Here is a 15,248-nt window from a genome sequence, read left to right on the forward strand (position 1 = left end):
AAAGATTTTCAACTATCCTATTTAATTTTAAATCGAGTTTTAATATAAAAATACAGTGTGCCTTAACAAAAGTACTGGCACAGAAAGTTTCTTCAATTGACAAAACGTGATTTCCGAATTAAACGGACTTGTGCTGTATCTGCACAATTTTCTACAACCTGGTTTTTAAGGTTTTATTCGTCATCAGCATATACTACGTTGAAAGCTCCAGAATCAGTTACTCACTTCACTCTATACACATGCATATTACCTCTCAACAAAAAATGCAAAGTGTCATTTTCGTCATCATCGAACTTTACAAGTCATGCTAGACACACAGACAACTTCGCTTACAAAAATTAACGCTGAGAACATCCTCCGGAGCAATACCTGGCCCAGGCGTCCCCGAGGCAGCTTTCTGGAGGAAGTTTGGCACTAGTGTAAGGGCATAACTAACTTGCTGTAGAACCCCAGGTACCACACACAGGTCCTCTCTGAGAAATATTCACTCCTAGGCATAAGGGGTGGTTGCAGCAAGACTTAAAATTGAGGCCCCTCCCAGGCCGCGTCAAAATCCAGGACCCAAAGATTCTTCTCCTCAGATCTCCTCACCGTGTCTAAACTAGGGGAAAGCGACCATTTCTCTGGTAGAAGATGATGCACAAAGAAAAAAACTGGCCCTCCAGCGTGAAGGCCGAGGAAACACACGAAAATAGAACACACTACTTAGCCAGGACCGACCCCCGGAGCCTAACCGCCCCTCCACAAGTTAAGCCGCAATCGCGTTTATCGCGAGATTTCTCGTCTTCTCGGAGCTCAATCTGAAACCTCGCGGCCTCTTGTGTAAGAAGGGCTAAGAGGCCGCCTCTCAATCCTTTTCACGGACCCACAGAGCACCTCGACCCCTAGGCCCACCCCTCCCCGCAGACCTAGCAGTCCCTCAGAGTGTCTCGAAACTTCCGGAGCTCGACCGGAACCGGAAACAAGTGGGAGTGGGTGGAGCCGCAAAACGAAAAAAGCGCGGTGAACACTGGAAACCCTAGCGGACTGAGACGGGGCGGCTTTTAGACCAGCATTGCGGACTGGACTGCCCCGATGGACTCCACCGCCTGCTTGAAGTCCTTGCTTTTGACCATCAGTCAGTACAAAGCCGTTAAGTCAGAAGCGAACGCTACTCAGCTTTTGCGGCACTTGGAGGTAAAGGATTTCGCGGCGTGGGACAAATTGGGTTCTCCGTCCTTAATAATTACCACGGATCCTGGTGTGAAAGGACAGCTCTTCACTCCCTTAACTGTCATTTTGTATTATGAGGGCGAGTGAGTATAAGCGTTCAGGTGGCTGCAGCGAGAGAGGAGGGCCTACGGAGGACTCCAGGAAAAGAGCGGGTGGGAAATTTGGGCTGTTTCTTATAGGTAAAGAAAGCGCAGAGCCGTCCTTTCACTTCCTTTGCTTCTTGTTTTTTTTTTTTTTTTTTCCCGTTTGAAACCGAGCCTTCCCAGTGTTCAGCGATCTTCGGGGACGGAGGTGGAGAAAGTCCTGCTATTCGTTCCCAGTGATTTTAGTATAAGCTGTCCTGTTTTAGGCTCTTAAATTTAGGTTCTCATTTAAAGCTTATTTTATTTCTCTGAGCTTTCCCTGTTAAAATGGAACAGAATTTTAAAATACATTCTATGTGTTACATTAACCCTATGATTAAAAATAAAGTTTATGTACCTATTATTAGCAGATAGTACCTGTGATTGCTACAGATAAAAGACGATTGTGAATGGTACAGCAGCATCAGTCTTTAGAGAAACTGGAGTTTAATAAATGTATCTTTGTTCCCTTAAACTTTATTGCTGTACATTTCTTTTTTTTTTTTATTCGTTACTCCATGAAAGCCCCTGCAAACCTAATAATTAAGGTGTTAGTTGTTAAATGTTTAAGGCTGAGCTTCTCAATTAGGATAGAACATTGCAGACTCCAGAAAGCCAAAAGGTTAGGGTCGTCAGTTTTATTTAAGAATTGGGAGTTAAGCACTTAGAAATACCAACCTAAAATATGACCTCTCTTCAAGAACAGGGTTGTTGTGAATTTGAATGTAATGCTATTGTGAACTGAAAGAAACTAAGGATTTTGGGACATAGAGTCCTAGTCCTTCTTGAATGCTGTTTACCTAAACTTTGAAGAATTTTACAGAAAATTCTTTTACTATTGATTTAAAGATACAAAGCACACTGGCTTTAGGTTAATACTCTTAGGGACATTATTTTTGTAATTTAGAGCACAGTACATAAATGTATTCATCTTAAGCAAAGAGCTTGATAGGGTTTTTGACATATGTGTACACTTAGTAGCTATCTCCTGCATCATATTATAGAACATTTTCAGCATCCCCATAATTTTTTTCATTGTCCCTTCACATAAAGTTTCAAATAACTGGACTTAAACAACATGTACACTTTTGTCTGACTATAATCTGTGAAATTTAGGCAGGTTGCTCACTTACCAGTACTTCATTCTTTTTTGTTGCTGTCTAGAATTCCATTGTACAAATATAAACAATTTACATACATTCTCCTGTTAATTAGCATTTGAGTTGTTTCCAGTTCTGGATGGAATTATGAATAAAATTATTAAAAAATATTTCATACACTTTTTGGGATATATGCACCCACCCATTTCTTTAATATACCTACAAATGGAATCATTGGGTCATAAGATAGGCTTATGTTCAGTTTCAGATGAAACTGCTTAATAGTTTTGGGAAAGATGGGCATTTTACTCTCCCACCAGAAATATATGAAATTTACCATCACTCATCCACACCACTCCTTGGTGTTTTCATAGTTTTTAATTTTGCCATTTAGGTAGGTGATATTTGTATTTCTGATGGTGAATGCCTTGTGCAGATCTCAGAAAAAAACTGAGAATGCAGAAATGGGTATCAGCGTGAAAGGGGATTATCCATTCTTCCGAACTTCCTCCGTACTTTGTCTATGTAACCCCATGCAGAACTTGAGCTTTGAATTTTTTATGACTCACAAAGCTAAGTTGAGTTGATTTTTTTTGTATTATAGTTATATATAATATTGGGGTACATTTTGCATAATCATACAAGCATGGAATATAATTGTACTTGAGTCACTAGTACTTATTCTTTCCCCCTCTTTCTCCCTCCTGTTTCCACTTCCACTATTGTAGTGGTTTTCCTTCTATTTGTTCATAGTTTCTTAATTGGTTCTTTATAGGCTGAGCTGATTCTTGATGATGGTATTTCACAACAGTAACCTTGTGACTAGAAATTAAAAGTAGCATTCAGATTGGGCCTGGTGGTGCATGCCTGTAATCTCAGTTACTTGGGAGGTTAAGGCAAGAACATCTTATGTTCAAGACCAGCCTGGGCCTGACTCAAATTTTTTGAAAAGGTCATAGTTCAGTGGTAAAGTGCCCTGGGTTCAGTCCCCAGTATCTAATACTCAAAAAGTGTGATCTTAATTTTCTAGAGGACTACAGTTATCAGTAGGTAAAAGAGAAATGCTTAGAAGGTCTGTACCTCAAAATATATGTTCTCATTGTTTGTATTTTCATCTTTTGGCTTAGTGTTTTTTGGCTTACAGACTTTATTTTAGTAATACTGTAAAACCCATACTCCTTGGGAACAGATAATGTGAAACTCTTAACACCAAAGCTTTCAAAGAAAACTAACATGGGTGAGGGAATAAAAGATCAGAAAAGAAAGATTAGAGGGATAATAAAGCAGGCAAAGAAAGATTAGAGGGATAATAAAGCAGAAAATTTTTAAAGTATTTAGAACAGATTTAATCTAATTTTGAAGTAACTAATGGTTTTTCTATCTTAATATAACAAGATGCTTAATAATGAATAATTTGTAAAGCATTTTGGAAATTCATGCTTTCTGCCAGCTGATTTTGTTTTTCAATCCAAACTTTACATCGTGACTCTCCTTTCTTTGTTGGTTGTAAGAAAGGAATGAAAAATTGAATAAACAAAAATTAAATTTTTAATGCCTATCCCGGCTACTTAAAATTATTTTTTTAACTATTTTCTCCATTATCTCTTACTTTTTGGACTTAGGTCTTATCTGCAAAGGAGCAATCCATAGTTATCCTTGAGGTTTCATTTTTTTTATTCTCCTCCCTCAAAGTTGGTGAAACTAGAATTCATTTATAAAATAAATGTATAAGTAATAAAGGGCAAATTTTTAGTCTAGGGTTTTGTAGAGTGTTCAATATAGTATGGAAGACAAATATTACTAGATAGTCAAAAGTTTGCTACCGCATGAAAAAGAGGTATAGTGTATGGTAGGCTACAGGTCAATCTAACTTATATGGTGTAAGTGACTTAAGAAAAATTGACTGGAAGAATTTAAACTAAGATCCAAGTGATTACTGTAGCTAGTGAAGGAGGTTTAGATAATCTAGGATGTGTGAATTTTTCATAATGGGAAAGAAAGTGGCAGTAGCACTTTGAAAAAACTGAGCTTATTATTTGAAACGAAGAAGAGGTGAAAATTGCCAACTCTTAACTAACACATTTTGTATACCATTTAATAGGTAATTTCTGGACAAAAGCTCACACGACTGTTTACCTCAAATCAGATACTACCAAGTGAATGCTTGAGTTGCCTTGTGGAGCTACTGGAAGACCCAAACATAAGTGCTTCACTGATCTTAAGTATTATCAGTTTGCTGTCTCAACTAGGTAATGCATTTAGTTTCTTTCTTTCTTTTTTTTTAATTCCCAGTTTTTGGAAAATATATTAATTTAATATTTTCTTTTTTTAGAGAGAGAGAGAGAGAAATTTTTTTAATATTTTTTAGTTTTCGGCGGGCACAACATCTTTGTTTATATGTGATGCTGAGGATCGAACCCGGGCCGCACGCATGCCAGGCGAGCACGCTACCGCTTGAGCCACATCCCCAGCCCCTAATTTAATATTTTCTATAGTCCAAATTTAATTATAAATTCCCTTGGAGAACAAGTCACATTCAAAAGATTTCTTCATTGCAGAACTTTTCAGAGTTAATATGAATTGTGAATCTTTAGAAAAAGGATAATATGTCATTTCTTAAAATATTAGGTCAAGGAATCAAAAGCATTTCAAAGATTCCATGTTTTATAGGAAAGAATGCAGTTTGGGAAATGTTAAGCTGCTTTGGAATTTATAAACTACAAAAATCTGTACCTACATAATGGCGGTATTTAATACACCATTCAGAAAATCATAGTTACCAACCAAAAAATCATTTTTTCTGTAATAGACATTACAGAGAATTTTGAACTAGGGATTAAAATACTGTTGTTGCTTTTTCTAATTTTTTTCCCTTTGCATTTACTTAATGATTAGCCCCCACCCCTCTTTTGAGCATGGGGTGGTGGGAGTGGGATATTTCTTTGTGTAGTTGTAAAATGAAGATAAGCTTAATAAATTCAAGTGATATGGAAATACTAGCACAGGGAGGCATTGTCCAATAGAAGAATAGAAGTTTTTTTAATGATAGAAATTTTTTAGGTCCTTATTGTCCAGTCAAGTAAGTACTTGCTACACAGGGCCATTAAGCATTTGAAGTATAGGTAGAATACTGAGAAACTAAATCTTTAATTAATCTAAATATAAATAACCACATATATAATGTAATGGCTACCAAATTAGTAAGCCTAGTTGTAGAGTAAGATGGGATGAGTCTTTACTCATTACCACAGCTCTTCTCATCATTGCATTCACCTTTGGGGATGAAATCTCATTTTTTTGGTTTGATATGTATCTTTTTAGGTATTTTTCTATTTTAGAACAAATGATTTTAGATATTTAGATGGTTGTTTTCAATGCAGTTGGTGTTGTAGAGCACCAGATGTTTCATCCTATATCAGTATAATTCTAGTAGCTATCTGCTACTATAATTAGAGGGTGCTATAATTTATGTAGCCATTCTCCTAATGGTGATGTTATTTTTCAACTTTTGCTTCTAGAGTCAATAGTGTGCTGGGCATGGGGGCATTGATAGTGAATGCCTTTGTGGAGATCTTATGGAAACAACTGCTGAGTATGCAGAAATGGGTATCAGTGTGAGAGAGGATTATTCATTCTTCTGAACTTCTGCCATTCTTTGTCTATACAGCACAGTGTAAACCAGTGACTACCTCTGGGGTTTGATCTCTAGTACCAAAAAATAAATAAACTCAATAGTGCAATGAACATTAAATTCCGAGTAAAGTTTTCAGGTCATTTTAAAATTGGATAGCCATTACAGGAAGTAAATTGCTTTTTTTTTTTCTTTATGTACCAGGGATTGAAACCAGGGGCCATTAACCATTGAGCCATATCCCCAACCCTTTTTATTTTTTATGTTTGAGACAGGAACTCACTAATTTGCAGAGCCTGGCATTGAATCTCCGATATGCTTGTCTCAGCCTCCTTAGCATCTGGCTGGGGTGCACCACCTACATAAATTGCTTTTAAAACAGTTATACCTCTTCTAACACCCACCAACAATTTAGGTGCTATTTCAACATTTAAATATACTAGACAATTTTTAAGTGATAATATTTTAAGTTATATACACTTTTAATTAATAGATTTATATTGTAGAGGCTTTCTGGTTTACAACAAAGTCAATGTGATAATCTATTAATAGCAATATTTCTATAAGGATGTAAAATGAGTTTTTTCTTTGATATTAATTTATTCTCCATAGAGAAATCATTTGAGTTTCTGAATTGGAGGATGTTGATAAATAACCATATTTTCACACTTTATTTTCTTAAATGACAACTTATGTGAAATAAATTTAAAATTACTTTCCCTTCATTCATGAAGTCCATATTAAAAAAAATATGAAGAGAAGGGAGAGTGGAAAGGAATAGGAAAGACAGTAGAATAAATCGGACCTACCTTTCCTAGGTTCATATATGAATACACAACCAGTGTAGCTCCACATCGGGTACAGCCATCATGTACAATGGGAAGTTATACTCCATGTGTGTATAATATGTCAAAATGCACTATACTGTTATGTATATCTAAAAATAATTTTTAAAAAAATATAGTTTGTACCATTTTATTTTAACTTACAGCTGTAGACAATGAAACCAGAGATTGTCTTCAGAATACATATAATCTGAATAGTGTGCTGGCAGGAGTGATCTGTCGGAGCAGCACATGCCACAGTGATTCAGTGTTTTTGCAGGTATGCATACCCACATAGTATGCTGTAACACTTATTTCCAGATCAAAATTGACAATATCTGTTATAAACTGTTAAACTCTATATGATGATATAACAACATGGTTAGGCATGGTTCTTTTTATAAAGAGCTGTTTGGACATACATGTAATTGTTTCTAGAGAAAGGAATTTTACCCATACTACAACCATTCTTGAAGAAACCCAAATCTACTTTATAACAAATGTCTGCATTTTGCAATGTAAGCTATTCATATTTGAAATGTAATTTGAGTTGGCATCTAATCTCAATCTATTGAGGAAACATCCTACAAAAATTAAAGCTATGATCATAGTTTTATTTAGTAAAGATTGAAAGCTCTTAAAAATATGAATTTCATTGAATCTAAAATGTAAGCAATTGTAAGGTGGAGAAACATCAGCAATTAAATTGGCATGCAATTTTAGAATTGATTCAATTTGAAAAAATCTTTTAATCAATTAGTGAGCTATGTATGTGTTTCACTCTGTATTCACCTGTAGGATGATTAAGTGAACAATGTTGATGATTATGTTAGTTTTATGTTACTAAGTTTTCAGAACCTGAGAGAGTACACTAAAGACAAAAGGTTTACTGGCTCACAGTTTGGGAGGTTCAGGAGCATGGCATCTATATCAGTTCCATTCTGACAATGGCCCTTATGGCTGCAGTCACATCATATCAGAGAGCAAAGGCAAGAGCATAATCATAGTGAGATAATAGGGCCAAGCTTGCTCCTTTTGCAACCTTCCTCTCTTGAGAACTATCAAAGAGGACACATGAGAAAGATTTCATGTACCCAGTGACCCAAACACCTAGCACCAAGCCCCACCTCTCAGATGTTCCATCACCTCCTAATAGCATCAACCTGGGGAAGGTTTTTTTTTTTTTTTAAAAAAAACCTTTAATAACAGTGAACCCGTGAGAGATACAATTATACCACTCCAAAATTGTTAACAGTGGTGATGCTTTTTCATATAGAATGTGTAGAAATGTGTGAATTAAGTGATAAACTCAAAGCTTCCTATTAGTCTCATTACTTTGTATGTGTTTGAAATTTTAAATAAAGGAAAAAATATTGCTCTAAGAAATGACAAAATTCTTGCCCTAACCTTTGCCTCTTCAAATGATGACATTCTCATAACTGCCAGTCATGTGAGTAGGTACCAATGGGTTTTTATGTGTTTATATTCATAAGTATTTTTTTATTCTTAGTGCATTCAGCTTCTGCAGAGGTTAACTTATAATGTCAAAGTTTTCCATTCTGGTGCCAATATGGATGAATTAATTACATTCTTGATAGATCATATGTGAGTATGCACTAAACATGTAACCAAATAATTTATTGGTTTATTTTTAAACTAAAATGATGTGGTAGATTAATTTTTCTTAGTTTTTTTTTTTTTTTTTTAAACTAAGTGAGACTGACTCTTATTTGGTCCTCTTAGATGATTTTAAAGATCAAAACAGAATTAAAGAAGAACTGCTTCAATTTTCATAGCTAGGAGTCATGAAACATTGGTTTGGGCAGGAAAAAGTTAATGAAAGTGGATATTTTGTATATATGCTTAATCTTCTTGATAGGAAATATATCAATGAAATAGCACATTGTCACTCTGACAGTTATTTTCATATTTCTATGATGAAGTTGACTAATTTGGTTTCAAAGAGTGAAATAATTATTAATTACTATTCAGAGCTTGACAGTCTTCAGATGTTAAACTTTTAAAATATAAAAAGGAATTAGATATATGAATTAGTTTATCATTTTGATTGAGAGAATGTATTTAATCCTTTTTGTCTTTTTTTTTTTTTAAACACCAATATAAAATAACAGTCAATCATCTGAAGATGAGTTAACAATGCCTTGTCTAGGATTATTGGCAAATCTATGTCGGCACAATCTTTCTGTTCAAACACACATAAAGACTTTGGTAAGAAGTTTGTTTTTACACATATTTTTCTTTTTTTTAAAAAAAAAAAGGTTAATTTAAGACCATCCAGCAGATACATCAAAGTTAATGTAGTGTCAGATTATCATATAAAGACTTGAAATATTCTAGTTTTATATATGTTATTTCTCAAAGACGATGTAAGTTCAGAATTAATGCAAATATTGATATCTAAAATGTTTCCTTCTCTGTAGTATTCCATTGTCACATTAAATATGGCAAGAATTGTTAAGTTATTCTGTGCTAATAATGCAGGCATGTCACTAGCACTCCCATTTACCTGAGTCTGCATTGTCAAGGACAACTCCTCCAGAAAGGTCCATGAGTAATCACCTAGTATCAACTATCAGTACTTGTTGTAAGTGAAAGCATCCAAATAAACTAACAGAATCACATATAGAAGTAGAATAAATTGGGAAAGTTGATTGATTACTTGAATTGCTTTTGAACACATCTCTACTGTGCAATATTCTGAATTACCTTTTTGATTTTAAATTAAATGCTATTTTAATTGTTCAAGTGCTGGGTTTTATTGACCTAGTCTTACTTTGGAAGTGGAGTTGATTTTTGAGCCATTAAAGTGTTTGAAAGGTTTTTAGAAAAAGGAAAGCTTCCATGTATGGGTGGGTTGGTAGGTATACACACCTGTTTTTAATTTCTGAATAAAAAATAATGTCCATATTCAGAAAACACTTAAATATAATAAATAATAAACATTTGCTCATAATTCCTTACGTAGAAACGGCTCTTTACGAAGACTGTACTTGTTTATGAACCTACCGATCTTACTTACCTCATGAATGGTCTCATAAGTCTAAATGGTAACTAGAAAATGAGAAAAGTTCATTGCTATCTCAAAATAAGATAAATTGTCTAATTGACTGAATATTTTCTTGCTTCATATCACAATTAAGAGAGTTCCTCATTACTGTTTTTATTAACTTAAATAGTAAAACAACTTCCCGTAGTGTTTAAGCTTTTTCCTTTCTCTGTATCCATTTTGAACTATTAGAAGGGACACATTTATTATCTGTGCATTATTTGAAGTGACAAAGCTTGGGAAAAATTGATCTCCCACCAATTTGACATGTTTACCAAATTTATATTTTTTCTGTAGATCCTTTTTGTTTATAAAATTAGTCAAATGGTTTTTAAATTTAAATTTATCTTTGTTATAAATTGCTCCTTTAGAGCATTCATCTTTTAAAGATGGCAATCATTACTGAAAAGAGTTGATAATGATTTTTAATAATACTTTCACCTACTTTGTGCAACATTACTTTTTAAACTGAAATATAAAACTTATAATGTTATATTCTAATTCATTTTTAATTTTTTTCTTCCTCAGAGTAATGTGAAATCCTTTTATCGAACTCTTATAACCTTCCTAGCCCATAGTAGTTTAACTGTGGTTGTGTTTGCACTTTCAATATTATCCAGTTTGACATTAAATGAAGAGGTGGGGGAAAAGGTAAATATAATTATTTTTTATTATATGTGGAGTGTTTATAGTCTCAGATATTTTAAAAAATCATTGAAGCTTTTTTTTGCATTTTAGTATGGTGTCAACTTAAATTTTTTTATGTAATATACTTTTCCTAATTTGTTTTTAAGCTATTTCATGCTCGAAACATTCATCAGACTTTTCAACTAATATTCAATATTCTTATAAATGGTGATGGTACCCTAACAAGAAAGTATTCAGTTGATCTACTGATGGATCTCCTCAAGAATCCAAAAATTGCTGATTATCTTACCAGGTATGACACTCTTTATTAAATATAAGATCTCTCTTTTTTCTTTTTTAATTAAGATGTGTTGTTTTTGCTAAATAAAACTACTTTTTAAGATGATAAACTTGTATTCTACTGATTCATAGAATACTAAATTGAAATATTTTGATATTTTTATTAATTTCCATTCTTTTTCTCCTGAACCATAACAAAATATAACAAATTGGTGATGATGGGGTGGTATATGTATGTTTCAACTATGTCTTACATCAGTAGGATTCTGCTGTCATTATCTAAAGATGTAGATATTCTTAACTAGTGTCTTTTAAAATTAATTTTAAATCTTGAACATTATAAGTCATTGAAAGAATATTTTTATTAACATTTATGTTAGTATGTCTATGACTTTAAATTTTTTGTCAAAATATTAATGTTTTCCTTGGTACATGCCACTTTTGTGTCATAGTTAAAATGGAATGTTTATATGTCCTTTCTATCAGTGAGTTTCATGTAACCATCTATCTTTTGAGATCGGGTAGTAGCTCTTTTCCAAAGATCTCATGGCCTGTTAACATCTTATGTTAAATTTCCATTGTGCCTAAGCAGCACTGTGGTCCCGACTGAAGAAATTATTGAAAATGCTTTAAAGAGTTAAATTAAGTTATCATTCACAAATAGGAAAACATTTATTGAGCTCCTACTATTATCAGACACCCAAGAAGGATGGGTTCTTGAAGTAGCAAAATGTAAAGACAGTTCCTGATTTTTAAGAAACATGGAATCAAGTGCCAGATGCAATGGTGTTTGCCTGTAATCACAGGGGCTTGGGAGGCTGAGGCAGTAGGATTGCAAGTTCAAAGCCATCCTCAGCAACTTATTGAGGTTCTGAGCAACTTAACGAGATCCTGTCTCAAAATGAAAAATAAAAGGCTGTAGATATGGCTCAGTGGTTAAGCACACCCCAGGTACAATCCCTAGTACGAAAAAAAAAAAAACAAGAAAAGGAAAAAGAAACATAGAATGAAGAAATTTAAAAGGGAAGGGCTGGGGATATGAAGCAGTGGTAATGGTAGGGTGCTTGCCTGGCATGTACCAGGCCCTGGGTTCAATCCCTAGCACCACCAAAAAAAGAAAGAAAAGAACTCTTTAAAAAAAAAAAAAAAAGCTGGAGCCATTGGTGCAATTATTCCAGCAACTAGGGAAGGAGATCACAAGTTCAAGGCCAGCCTTTGCAATTTAGCAAGACCCTGTCTCAAAATAAATAAATTAGAAAGGATTGGGGCTGTAGCCCAGTAGTAGAGCATCCCTGAATTTAATCCCCTGTACAAAAGAAAGAAAAATATTTGAAAAACAATGCTATGGACTAAGGCAAAATTGACTTCTTATATATGGGTAACTAATATTTTATAAAACCCAAGAGGAATTTACATTAGTATTTCACTTTATTTTCTTTTAAACTTCTATAGATGAGAGCACTTTTTGTTCCACTTGACCTCCCTTTACTTGCCTCTTCTCATCTTTTATAAGTGTCTCAATATCCATGTGTATTCATTCTGGCTACCAGATAGTGCTTGACAGCTTTGTATACTGGAAATTTCTTTGAGATATATCTTCCTAGGAGTATAGAAAGATAATCTGTTTTAGCATTAGTAAGACATTGTTTGATCACTACTTCTGAAAATATCACAGTTTTATTATCTACTTTTTCCTCTGTCCAGACTAGAATCCAAGAAGACTAGAACCCAAGAATTACAAGTCTACCTGTAGACCTGTTATACCATTTAGCAAACCTGAGTCCTAAGTCTGTTCCAAAGTCAAACTTAATGCCTAGCTTACTAATCACAACTTCAACAAATCACACAACTTTATCTGGGCCAGCCCTCTTGAATCATTGATTCATAGTTGACTTTCTTTCTCATTGCTTACAATGGTTTTTTCAAATATTTGTTGCTTTCTTCTTGCCACCTTTTGTGCAGATTACCTTATCTTTGTTTAACACACAGAAAAAAATGAAATGGAATCCCATCTGACTGAAGTTTGCTCAAATCTGTGTCTGCAGACAAATTTATTTGTGTTTATACCAGTTCTTGTCTCATTAATAAATATTTTTTATTATACGTGTTAAGTCTTATTCTGTCCTACAGTTAGCAGTTTCTCCACCTTTTTTGTACGTCTCACTGAACTGTCTCTTTCTCCTTTACTTATAAACATGCTCAGTGTCAGCTTTTCCTTTAACCATATGTCCTTATTTCTTTTTAGGTATATATCCAAATTTACATCCAAAATCGGGGTCCCTGGCAACCTCTTCACACTTTCTTTTTTTTTATTTTCTCTGTAAGGCTGAAAAACTTTATATGTCTAACTCATGTTTATTCTTCTAATACTCAAGTCTAAGAAACGTCATTACCTAATTAGGCCTGCCCTGACAAATCTAGGCCTGATACCCATTCTTTGTTCTGTATCATCACACATGTTCTTCCATTATACTGTTATGTTTTACATTACTTTGCATTATTACTTTCTACATTTCTTCTTCTGTGAGCTCTCTCCAATTTAGTTATATAGAACATAGCCTGAATGTTACCTCTCCTAGAGTTCAGTATCATGTGTTTGCAGAGCCTAATTTAATGCTTGCCAATTTTAGATGTTTTATATAAATAAGTAGCTATGTAATTTATTAGTATATTCCTGTGACCTTTGAATTTTTATAAAATGAACACAGTCTTTTACAACATAAGACAGTTGAGATATTAAAATTCAATGATTATTGCCAAGTGAGTTACTATGTTTCAATAAATGAGAGGGCCAATTTATGTTTATAATAGTATAAGATAGATTCCAGATTTTAAACATAGGTACCCAACTTGCAGTGATCTGACTTCTTAAGAATTTTTTTTGACGTCACAATAGTGTAAAAGCAATACACAGATTGGTAGCAACTGTACTTTGGATCTTGAATTTTGATCTTCTGTTTTAGCAATATGTAGTGTCATACTTTCTTACAATGCTGAGTGGTGGCTATAAGGAACAGCTACCAGTAAGCTGCTGAACAACCAATACTCCATAGTGTATTATGTGGCTAAGCTATTAAGTAGATAAGGTTGTATTAAATACTTTTTCAACTTAAAATACTTTCTACTTAAGATGGGTTTATTGGGACATAACTGCATTATAAGTCAAGAAGTATCCGTGTAAACTTTACAAAAATTGTATTCTATATTAGAATAAATAAATAGTGGAAGGAATACTTATATGTTTCATTTATGTTATAAATAAATCCTTTTTGATATATCATTAATTGATATATGCTTTTTATTTAAACCTAGGTATGAACACTTTTCTTCATGCCTTAATCAAGTATTAGGTCTTCTTAATGGTAAAGATCCTGATTCTTCTTCAAAGGTATGTAAAAATACATTTTTGTCTTCAAACTTTTATAAATTATAATGGGCAGAGAAATCCAAGTGTACTGCTTTCTTAATATTTACAAACTGAATACATTTGTGTAATAAATATTGAGACCAGGAAGTAGAATATTATGTGAACTCTAGTAACTCTTCTTATTCTCCCTTTTAAGTCAGTACCTGCCAGTTCCTTAGCAAGGATGACACAAACTGACTTCTGATAGGCTATTTTTTCTAATTTTTAATTTATGTAAACAAAAACATATAACATGTACTTTTTGCATTTTTTTGTTGTTGCTGTTCTGAGATTTACCCACATTTTATAAAGCTTTACAGATTTGTTGCTGCTGCTGCTGTTGTTGTTGATTGACTATTAGGAAGAATCTTATATTAACTATTTTCTACATGTCTTTTGGTGAGTTTATGGACATGTATGTCTTGGCTGTGTACCTAAAAGCAGAATTGCTCTGTCATGGAATATACATATGCTTTATTAGGTACCATGGAACCAAAAGGATTGGTCTTATATAGTAGTATGTGTATATATATGCATGTGTCTATATATAAAATAGCATGCAAGTATGTTTGATTATAAGACCACAATGACTTTGATAGCAGAAACTGAGAGAATAATGTGGGAAAGGAAAATTATATATTAATGTCGTCCATGAACTTAGTTGTGAAAATTCCAAACAAAATATTTACCAAATCAAAGCCGGTATTTAGAAAGGATCATGCCTTGTTACCAAATGAGATTTATCCCTGGAATGCAAAAATGGTTTAACTTTTGAAAAATAATTTCTCACATTAATAAGAGCAGAAAAATAATGGTATTAACTTATTAGAGGAAGAACAAGCATTTGATAGAATTTAATAGTCATTCATGATAAAGATTAGCAAAGTAGGAATAAACAGAAGTTTCTTTCCCTCATAGAATAACTACCAAAAATCTATTGCATCATCATTTCTAATGGC

General features: G+C 33.6%; 2 protein-coding genes across 8 annotated transcripts in view; one reads left to right on the forward strand and one right to left on the reverse strand.

The window, feature by feature from the left end:
* The window catches only part of Dzip3 (DAZ interacting zinc finger protein 3), an 87,502-nt gene extending 86,551 nt beyond the window's left edge, over positions 1-951 (reverse strand). For 3 of the 7 annotated variants that reach the window (XM_076867337.2, XM_076867342.2, XM_076867336.2), the window contains exon 1: positions 334-877. The gene's annotated coding sequence lies outside the window, so the exon portion shown is untranslated. Of the gene's footprint in view, positions 1-333; positions 878-908 lie in introns of those variants that run through there. The other 4 variants (XM_076867341.2, XM_076867339.2, XM_076867340.2 and 1 more) reach the window with 4 other exon arrangements.
* A 123-nt stretch (positions 952-1,074) lies between these two features.
* The window catches only part of Cip2a (cellular inhibitor of PP2A), a 34,803-nt gene continuing 20,629 nt past the window's right edge, over positions 1,075-15,248 (forward strand). Inside the window, exons 1-8 of the mRNA XM_076868445.2 lie at positions 1,075-1,176; positions 4,536-4,683; positions 7,057-7,169; positions 8,400-8,494; positions 9,022-9,118; positions 10,485-10,607; positions 10,751-10,896; positions 14,196-14,271. Of these exons, the coding sequence (XP_076724560.2) occupies positions 1,075-1,176; positions 4,536-4,683; positions 7,057-7,169; positions 8,400-8,494; positions 9,022-9,118; positions 10,485-10,607; positions 10,751-10,896; positions 14,196-14,271 (900 nt within the window). The remainder of the gene's footprint in view (positions 1,177-4,535; positions 4,684-7,056; positions 7,170-8,399; positions 8,495-9,021; positions 9,119-10,484; positions 10,608-10,750; positions 10,897-14,195; positions 14,272-15,248) is intronic.

This window comes from Callospermophilus lateralis, chromosome 10 (assembly GCF_048772815.1).
Source record: "Callospermophilus lateralis isolate mCalLat2 chromosome 10, mCalLat2.hap1, whole genome shotgun sequence".
In the NCBI taxonomy this organism is placed as follows: domain Eukaryota; kingdom Metazoa; phylum Chordata; class Mammalia; order Rodentia; family Sciuridae; genus Callospermophilus; species Callospermophilus lateralis.